Source organism: Belonocnema kinseyi, chromosome 6 (assembly GCF_010883055.1).
Source record: "Belonocnema kinseyi isolate 2016_QV_RU_SX_M_011 chromosome 6, B_treatae_v1, whole genome shotgun sequence".
NCBI classification, from domain to species: Eukaryota; Metazoa; Arthropoda; class Insecta; order Hymenoptera; family Cynipidae; genus Belonocnema; species Belonocnema kinseyi.
This window is the reverse complement of record NC_046662.1, coordinates 74,190,800-74,201,492: the sequence shown is the minus strand read 5'-3', so window position 1 is coordinate 74,201,492 and position 10,693 is coordinate 74,190,800. Positions and strand designations below refer to the sequence as shown.

The window sequence follows — 10,693 nt, the reverse complement described above, 5'->3', positions numbered from 1 at the left end:
TCGTTCAGCATCAACTGTGCTCGTACGGCCACAACGAAACTCGGTAAACCACTTATGAATCGTTCCAATCGACGGTGCAGGGTCCGGGTAATACTTATCCAGCTTGGCCTTGGTCTCGGATATCGTTTTCTTGCGTAGATAGTAGTGTTTGATCAAAACTCGAAACTCAGATTTTTCCAAATTAAAAAAAACTCGGAGGTTAGTCGCTCCTCAGTGCTGTAACTTGTAAATGCGTAAACATAAATGGCTGAAGTTTTGACAGGACAGGCGTCATTTGAAGGATCAAGCTCGACGAAAATGGTTCACATTAGTGAATACTAATGCCATCTCTTAGAATTTTCAGGTACTTATCAGACTGCCTAGTATATCTCGTGCGGATTGCGGGAAATTCTCTAATACTAGACAGTGCTAACATTTTAAAAGATTTTATAAATGTCTACTTTTTTAATACTACTCTTTCTTCATTTGTCGTTTCATTTCATATGTATAGAATATAAATTTCAATATTTCTTCAATAGTCCTGAACTTGACCATTTATCGTATTTCTTTTAACATTAAAATTTATGTTATCTTTTAGAAATTCTCTGAATTTTCATACATACATGAACTTTTCAAGGCAAATGAAGGAGAGTAGTCCATAAGGGGGTAAGGGATGACGTTACAATTTTACAGGAGAGAATAAAACATTATCTGAGATCCAAATCGGAAAGAATGAAAGTTTCCTTTCAATCTTGAGTTTATGAATACCAGTGAAAAGCGTGTTTTCTAAAAAATTTGGCGAATTCCGTATAATTCATTAAAAAATTTTGAGGTTAGAATTTTACAGCGTTTAAAAATTGGCTTTCGATGGCCACTTAAAATCAGATTAGAATTTTTGTTACAAAAATAAAAACATGCTGTTGAGATACGAGGGTGCTGAGTACAGAAAACTAAGTTAGCTCGAAAAAACTGTTTGACTTCGGAGAAAATGAAGACTTATTGTGACGAGATCACACAGCGTGACAGGCCCTTTTTCCCTTCTAAGCACACGGATAGAGATGTGTTAAAAATGTGCCAATGATGTTTATCTTTAATTTGGCTACAATTATCTTTAAAAATGAAATAATGAACCTGGAAATATATTTGAAAATTGGATTTGCAGACAAATTTATTTAAAATATTTTAATTTGCATTATAACTTTATAATATATAATATAATACTTTATCTGAAGTAGGCAGAAGAAGCGCTCCTTTCCATCCCGCGGAGCTGCAGTAAAATAGCACTTTATTGTACCAAGTCGAGCGGCACTTAAAGTTCAGCAAGTAGGAAGCAGTGAGTGAGAAGTGAAAGAAAATGGAAAGAAAAGAGTGAGAAAAATTAATTTTAAAACTGCGTTAAACTACCCAAGTGGAAATTTACAACTGGCACGGTACCACGCCAGTACCGCACAAAGACATTTTGATGTTGGCGCGGTACTGGCACAAAGTAGCTCCAATGTTGGCCTGATACTGGAAAACTTCCAAATGTTGACCTGGCACAATACTGCAGTAAGTACCGGACCAGTACTGATTTAATACTGGCAAAACTACTACTTTTCGTTAAAGCTAGTCTTCATGATACTGGCGTTACATTCGCGTAGCAAAAATACAATATTGGGGTAATGATGGCTGTTAGTTGGTATTAGGTCGTCATGGTAAAGATGCAATACTGGCAAAGTGACGGTGGAAGAATGGCACACACTTGGCCTTAAGCTGGCGCGGAACTGACTACGCTCATAGTTACAATTGGCTTAGTATTGCGCCTGGACTAAGTTAATATTGTTAGTTATGCCACGTGGGACATTCTAGTGCTGGCTTGGTACTGGTAAACTTACGAAACTTAGTACTGAGATATTATTGGTATAATACTATGCTGTAGTAATAATCCAGCCCTCGGATTATTATTGATGCAATGTTGCGGGACTTAAATATACTAGCTTAAAATTAAAATAAAAATAATCGTTGTAATAGAAGACAAAAATGGATAATTATTGCAGAATAAGCTTTGAAAATTTTAATTATCCAATCTGATATCAAATAATTAAAAAAAATAATTTATAAACAATATTTAAGACATGGTTACCCTTGGGTACATACATTTTTTCAAATAAGTAGTTTTTAAAGTAAGCGATAAAGTATGTGGAAACGGTAGCAATATTGTGCGTCTTTGTAACGCATCTGTTAGATCAGAGCGATGAACAGCTCGCACTTCTTCCTTAATTTCTTCAACCTTCTTATAGAAATTGTACTGAATGCTCCTCTCAAATCCCTCCAATTTTGAATCCAAGGCTTGTAGCATCACCTTGATCTCATCTAAAATGTTTTATAAATATAAAAAATAACTAAAATATATACACTACTGATGAAAATTATCTACATGCTTGTGGTTTTCGAGCTGTGGCCAATGTGCTTTAATTTTTATATTATTAACATGGACTTTTTTCCTCGCAATACTGTGAAAGAGGAAAAAATTCTAAATCTGAAAAGCCCAGTTTTAAGGCAAATCTCAGTTTGTGAATAGATATTCTAAAAAACCGCTAAATATCAATGTTTTAGAAAAATTGGAATAACTTTAGAAATAACTCATATTTTTTAGTATTCTTGGACTGATTTTAAAGGTAATTTTTTGAGAATTTTAAGAAAATTATATTTAAATATCAATGAAAATAATTTTTTATTTGAGAGAGAGAAAGAGTATATATAAGAATCTGAAGTGAGAAAAAATGTATATATAGATTAAGTTTCTAATTCATATTTTTGTTTGAAACGATATGGCGCCAATGTTTCCGTTTCGGTAAATTTCCATCAAAGCCAATGTCGAAACCAAACCCAGGATAAAATTGTATTGCTCGTGTATTTGGTTAGGGTGAATTTTTTGCTGAAATTTTGATTTCAAACACTTGGAAATATCTAATATTATCAAAAAAATTTTTGAATATTAATTTTATATTTTAATCTAAATGTATTCAGGTTGAATCAATATATTTAATTAATATTAGCCCCTAACGGATGTACAGTAATCAGAATTTTGTCTCACTGTCAAATTTTTTTAAAGAAAATACATTTAAACCTATCTCGAAATACTTATAATACTTCGGTGAGAAGCGCAATGTAATGGTTACAATGAAGAATTTATGCCATAGTTTATTTATTGTGTAGTAAAGGATTTTTTACTTACCTTCTGGAAACACTATCTCAGCATTCATTAAACCAGAAGCATAATATAATTCTGCTTCTTTTGAACGAGTGAACCGTCGGATGACACGTTCTGCAGTTTCCAGTCTAAACGGAATTCTGCTATGAATTCTGCGGATTCACGTATCGAACAATCGATTGTTTCAATTAACGTCTAACTTCACGTTTCAAGTCCAACAGAGAACACTGTTCAAAGAAGTCCTTATCTATCAGAATTATCACAGAAACACTTCTGCCAGTACTCAGCCTATATCGAGCCAACGCACGGCATAATGATCTTGTTGGTAGATAACCGGCAATTCACTTTTGTGTTTTTTCAGTGTTGAGCCTCTGCCGAGCCAACGCACGGAATAATACACGGAGAAAAAGATATTGCACAATGATATCGCAAAACCTCTGTATTAAAATAAAGCACAATATGATAACGTAAAAGCAGGTTCAGGAGCTTTTTAGGATATTATAGGATATCACGAATTTACGTGATAATTACGATATATAGCGGAGAAATGAAGGTATATATTGCAATTCTTGCGATATCGTTTTCTCCGTGTAGTATTAAGTATGTACCGTATCAAGACACGATCTAATACTGCAGCCGTGAGATAACCGATTATCGAAGTTTTTACTTTGCAAGTATCGAATCTATACCGAGCCAACACATGGCATAATGCTGTTGGCGATTGATAAACGGCAATCGAAGTTTGTACTCTGCCAGTGCTGAGCCTGTATCGAGCGAACGCACGGCATAATGATGTGGCTGGTAGATAACCAGCAATTGATGTTTGCACTCTGCCAGTGCTGAACCTGTACCTATCCAACGCACGACATAAGTACTGAAAGCTGGATTTAACCATATTTCAGATTTCGGTACTGCGCCAGTACCAAACCGCGACTGTGCCGACACACGGGCGAGTATTGTAGTCGGTACTTAAACAGTATACCAAATCAGTATCTCGCCAATACTAAACCCGTAAGTTACCAACGCTTGACGTGGTACTGAGTTTCAGTACTGGCATAACGCCTGCTTCAAAACTGGCACGGTACTGCATCTGTTGTAAGAATCGGCAAAATATTGTATTTTTTCTTGGGACGAAGTGGATTTTGAACTTATACCGTCGCTCCACGCGCGTGTGTACGCGGTACAATCAAACGCCATTTTACTTCAACTCCTTGGGCAAATAAATTTGCGGTTATTCTGCCTATTTCTGATAAAATCTCGTATGTACCACAGAAGTAAAGTTGGTTTATACTCGGAAGCAGTTTTACTATTCATACATTCGGCTCGGACATTAAATTCTGCATCCTCGTATAAAGATCAACTTTACTGCCTAGGTACATAATCTACTATTATAATACTTATACTCATAATATAATACTTTATAATACTTTTAAATATTTATATTATAATTTTGAATATAAATCTTTTAATAAATTTTAATAAAAAATAGAACTGTAGAAAAGCTGTAAATTTTTATGTCAATCTGGAAACGTGCATTTCACACATTTCATATAATACATTTCTAGATAAAACACGAGTTTAAATGTTATTTTTTTTGTTTCGGGTGAATCCGGTTTTTCATCATAGCCACGGGTTACCATGTTCGAAATATTTTGCGTTGATGTTGTACGTACAAAATAAGGAGTATATGGTGCAGTTTGGAGTTCAACTTTTACCGCTGCTATCCTTACACAGCGGCCGTGAGGGTTGGAGGTGACAACAATCGTTTTTGGATGCTTTCTTTGAATTTTGTTATTATTATTATTATTATTATTATCATCAATGAACAACATTTTAAAACCTTTAAAGCAAATACATTACATGTAGAGCTGAAATATAAATTTTAGAAGTTTGAATATAGCCCTAATTAAATAGAAATAACTTTGACAATGGTATGAAATTTATCATTGACTTTATATACGGGGAGATATTCCAAGAGAAAAATTTATGGAACTGCTCCTTGATCTTATTTTAGCTAGGCAACGGCCATTGCTTCAAAAGCAAGGGTTTCGAGATCTTAGTTTTTGCGCCAAAGCTAGAAGCCTATTTTCAATAAAAATAAGTGGAATTAATAGTAGAACTGTTTTTAAAATTTGTATACTTTGCCATAACTTAGATTCCAAATTGTACCATATCTCCGTTTTCCTCACTAACTAAAAATTCTACCTGATGTTTCAACTTTGAATTACATTTGAAACTCACTAAGTTCCATAGCTCATTCAAAGCTATAAAAAGTCATGAGCCGGGGAGGAAGTGGGTTAAAATATAAATTTTTTCCGTGCATTTAAAAATAGTGAAATTTGCACATTTTTCAATAAAAACATAGTTTATTATCAATAAATTTAATTACTAAATGAGACCAAATATAATTTGCAGAAAGAGTTTATATTTCGAGAAAATGAAACCCGAAAATTTAGGTTGGGATTCGACTATGCAAACGCCTTCAAATAATATAAGGCTAGATTTTTATTTACATCGATTTTAATATAGATAAGTAACTTGTGGCTATATTAATTCTGTATGAAACTGTAGGAACCTGAATTATGTTAGGAAAAGTTATAATGCACAGAGCAAAATAATTATTTGCATTTGAAATGGCATGCGCACTCGCAAGGGAGGTAAGGGACTTTTGGTTTGCCACACCCTCAATTACTATTTTAAGAAAAAGACATTTCGAAAACACCCTTTTAACACATTTTTCATCTAATTTTTCAAAATAATTTTCTATTAAATAAACCAATTTTCGAATAAATGTTCATTGCCACCTTATTGTCTGCTACAGTTCAAATATAAAATGATAATGTTAGCAATTGCTTCCACTTCTAAGTTTAATGAAAATACTCAGGTAACTTTCCCTAAAAGTCATTTGAAATTTGCGGCTAATATACTTCCTTACCTTTGTGAGTGCCCGTATGTTTCCCAGAACTTTCGAGCTTGTGAAGTGCCAACTTGTAGGCCTCGGCGCGAGCTTCGAGCTCTTCTTTGAGGGCCACTGGTAGCGGGACGAGATTTTGTGAGGTGGAGTTTTCTGTGCTGGAATTCTGATTTGAAGGGACCAAACCATGTTTACCAAGACCCTCGACAGCTCTTTCCAAAGCTCTTTTTCTCAAGGCGAGAGTGCTTTTTGAATTGGGTGATATCTGGTAGAGAGCTCCTAAGAGTTTGCTCCAAATTCTGAGGTGAAAGTGATCCTGGGTAGAGGAGATCAGGTTCACGACCTTCCATAGTACCTGTTCGACCCTAAAAATGTTAGCATCTTCAACATGGAGATCGATTAATCTGCAATATAAAGCCTCCAAGAGAGCCAGACTGTGGGGAAGAGTTTCGATCAGAAGGTCGATAGGAATATCTGGCAAAGCAGCCCTTAACGTGTAATGTGGCAGTCTCATGAGGAATCCTGCTGCTTCTCTGTACTGTCTTCCCTCGTATAACCTTAGTAATCTGAAACGAGAAGGTGTGCTTAATACTCGGTGTGAATGCCTCTGCCTTGATTCCTCTTGGAATTGAAATTGGAGCAGACTTTAGTGAAATACTAATAGGTGGCTGACTACTCTGAAAATTATGAGGAAATAAAAAACACTTTATCCACATAATTTATTTTTTACATTGTTAAAAATTCATGATATCAAAGTTTATTCAAACTTCACGATACCGCGATTGTAGTTTTACAGTATACATTTGAATTCTAAAATCGCATATAGGGTATACTGGGGAAGTGTCTTCCATAGTTAACATCCATTGCTCTGTATAAAATCAATAAGACGTGGAATTTATGTTTTACTTTCGTTTCATGTCCCCAGGCAGATTTATTTATATTCTAGCGTATACAACTTTAAAATCGTAATTTATAAAATAGGTTTCCCGTTGATCAATATAACGAGAAAACGTCCAAATATTACGATTTTCTCAGAGGCTGGGGTTAGCCGACACTTCTTTGAATAATCTTTTTTGGTCCTCAAGAAAATTGCTTTTATTCCTGTCTTTCATGATTATTCTGTAAACATCTGCTTTGTTGTTGTTAGTGAAAGCACGAACGTTATAACTAAAGTTTTATGTTGCTATTTCCATAGAAAAAGGCTACACAATTTTCAGTTATTTGATAAAGTTATGGACATTTTCTGCAATATTTACTAAACTTTTCTGCCAAATTAACATCTTTATATTGCAAAACCTAATCACAAAGTCTGTCATTGTTACAGAAAATATCTGTAATTTTATAAAATAACTGAAAATTTTGTAAACTCTGCCGAACATTCGATAATAATTACAGAAAATTTTTGCGTGAGGTTCTATTAATTTAAGTTTTTATTTCAAACTCAATTAATGGATTAGTGATTTAAAATTTGTAATTTACCCATATCGTGTTTCTTAGTTTAAAAGATATGTGGTTTCTTACTTTAATCAATATGTGGTAATAAAAAACCCTGTCTAATTTGCTTTACTATTTTTAATACTATACAATACACTACTTTCGCTTTTTCTTTAAATTCAGTTACAACCAATAGTCAGTTTCCATTAAATACTTTAAATCGAATATGTAACTAAAATTTAATGAGAAATGCAAACATAAGAACAATTTTTCACTCACCTTCTGAGAGCCATTCGAGGATTGGATCCCTCATCTTCAGAAGACCACACGTGACCAACTTGAAATTGCGATCCGGGGCCCCATATTAATCTCTGAATAGGATTCCTGGGCCTTTCGGGCCTTATCCTCTCGCATGAATTAAGGCTCAACAGCTGAGTAGTTCTTCTGCTCATTTTTTATTTTTCACTGGCTTCCTTCCTTCTTTCTTTACTTCCTTTCCTCTTTCCTTTTTCCCTTCCTTCTTTCCTTTTGAATTTTTTCCGTTCCTTTATCCGTACTTCTTTTTTCCTTCAATTTCAATTTCCCTCGGGTTTCGTATCGCAGATCGACCTACAGCTTCAGGACATTGGCCCACTTCCCCATAAACAACTTACCGCTGATTATTCGCATAACACGTGCCACCTTTCTTTCTCTCAGGTTATATTTTTCTTTTCATTCATGCGTGCGAATCTTTTATTCTAGTTTCTCCTCTTGTCTTAAAGTTCAATAAGGATCTAGAATCGTTTATTCTATTCCAATCCTCTCGTTTTTAAAAGTGATCAAAGTCAGATTTTAGATGCCATATAGATTTATATTATTTTTTCAGTATTTTTTAGTTTTTTCTCTATCTTTCGAGTTTGCAAAGATCTTAAAATTAATATTAACACTTGAAGCACTTTTTTAATTTACGAAAAACAATACACTTTTGTTTTTTTTGCACAGAACACATCTTCTTTGTAAAAGTTTTTTCGTTGTATAATTATTTATTAACATATTACTTTCCTTGTTTTTGTTCACCTTTTGGAGTTACATTGACCTCAATCGATGCTCACGAGCGATCTTGATCTTGACTCTCTCCTGGGCAGGTGCTGGTACGTAATCTCCAAGGCTCTCATCTTAATCCTAAATCCTCCTTTTAGCTGATTAAGTAATTAAGCGGAAGTACTTCAGTGATGTTTATAGCGGGTTTCGCTCTTTTGAAACTTACTTAACGATAATTACTCTGCGAATCTCAGCAACTCCAGGCACGTTGATCTCAAGCGGAAGTTTTATAATTGTTTGACGGAAGCGCAGCTTCCGGGGTCGCTCGTCTCGCAGCTTAGGATTCACCATAGAGGAAACATACTACGACTATGACTTAAAATGACGTGATAAATTGCACTAACAAACACAGCCCCGAAATGGGAAAAGCGGGGATTTGTCGGAAAATTAATCGAAGAAAGATGCTAATAAACTGAAGGACAGTTTGATCAACTGCAAAACTATGCAATTTTCCTTGTTTTCTCTTATTTTATTTCACTTATTTGATTAATCCTTTTTTGTTTGAAGTTCTCTACTGATTTGTAAATTTCTCAATTCAAGATCCTCTACATGTCAACCTTCGACGAACGAGTTCACTTCCAACACTATCGAATATCAATTGACTTTTGACTGTAGCAAAACTCCTACCCACGTGGGTAACAGTGGGCCTGTAAATTGAATTCACGTTCGCAGAGTTTGCTTCGCGTAACAAGTCGCATTTCGACATGTCTAGAATCGACTGCGAAGACCTGGACCCCGAAATCAGCGAGGTTCGAAAGTAAGCTGAAAGCTGTGTGACCGCAAGAGAAAAGTAGGAGGGAGAGGGGGCCTGGTGTGGCATAAGTGTATGAGAGAGAGGAAGGAAAAGGGTGGGGAGAGAATGGGAAGAGGATATAATAGGACCGGAGCCTCACATGTGGTGGGGGTTGGAAAAAGCTGTCGCAAGAGTAAGAGACGAGAGCTGATGATCATGGAGACTGGAGAGGATGTACGCAAGGCCCCAAGCGTCTGCTGAAGATGCTGACGTCGACCTACTATCCTGCATACCGTGCTCAACAACCTGCCGTGTAAAGTGATCGCATATAGAAGCAATGACACGCACGTCCGCAGAGGCTTGTCGGCAATACGTCCTTCGCAAATGCTTTGCTTGGAATTTTATCGATGGTATTCAATTGATTAAAGGGGAATATGAGACTTATATTCGTGATTGATTATGTGCTCGCAAGGGGAAGTTACACCCCTTCCGAATTTTGTTTTGATTCATATAGGTCCAAGTCAACCAATATTCCAATAGGTCAACCAAATTTTTAAAGTGCTAAAGTAATTAAATGCGCTACCAGGCTGTTCTTGAGAAAAATGGCTTTAAAAAATTCACGCATGTCACATGGACCGCGATGCGACACTTTCCAAACTCACGGTTATATCAGGCGGTAGCGCATTTTTTGTCAATTTTCTTCTTTTCATTAAATTTTTGGTATCGGTTTGACTACTAACCCGTTAACCCTAGAGGGGGGGGGGGGGTCAATTTGACTCATGCCGAAATTTCAAAACGGCGCCATTTTCGAACCAAGAAAGGAGACCGGTTCTTACCCACACCTAAAAGATTGTACTCAAGGATAGAAGCCTCACGCACAGTTTCGACTTGCTAGTATCCTTCAGTCAGCTATAGGGTTCATTCAAAGTGCAGTTCGTGTCGATTTGACCCCCCCCCCCCCCGGGGGGTTTACGTATGCATTTCGTCAGACCACACTTGGGGTATTTTTACTATTTTTTTTTCTGTACTAGCGAGGTCCTCTATGTATATATTTAGTTAAAAAAATAATTTTTTTTACTAAATAAATGGTTTTGCATAGAAAAATGTGTATATTTCTATAAAAACCTGTTTGAACCGTTCAATTTGATTAATTTGTCTCTGAGTTATGAATTAAAAAAAAAAAAGTATTTTTTTCTATGAGTGTATTTGTTTATTGTAAAATATATCATCAATAATTTTTAAAAAACACATATAGCGAAATTGTACCTTCAAGTAGAAGGTTCACACAAGAACCATGCATTTTTTCAGATTTTTAGGAACACGTTTTCGATTTTTTTAAAGTGTCGGGTCGATTTGACCC

General features: G+C 35.4%; 1 protein-coding gene across 2 annotated transcripts in view; it reads right to left on the bottom strand.

The window, feature by feature from the left end:
- LOC117174613 overlaps window positions 1-9,336 on the bottom strand; it is a 48,925-nt gene extending 39,589 nt beyond the window's left edge. For both annotated transcript variants that reach the window (XM_033363857.1, XM_033363858.1), the window contains exons 1-2: window positions 7,800-9,336; window positions 6,108-6,652 (exon numbers count right to left, since the gene is read on the bottom strand). In XM_033363857.1, coding sequence (XP_033219748.1) covers window positions 6,108-6,652; window positions 7,800-7,972 — 718 coding nt within the window. In that variant the 5' untranslated portion in view covers window positions 7,973-9,336. The remainder of the gene's footprint in view (window positions 1-6,107; window positions 6,653-7,799) is intronic.
- Between the last annotated feature and the right edge of the window lie 1,357 nt (window positions 9,337-10,693).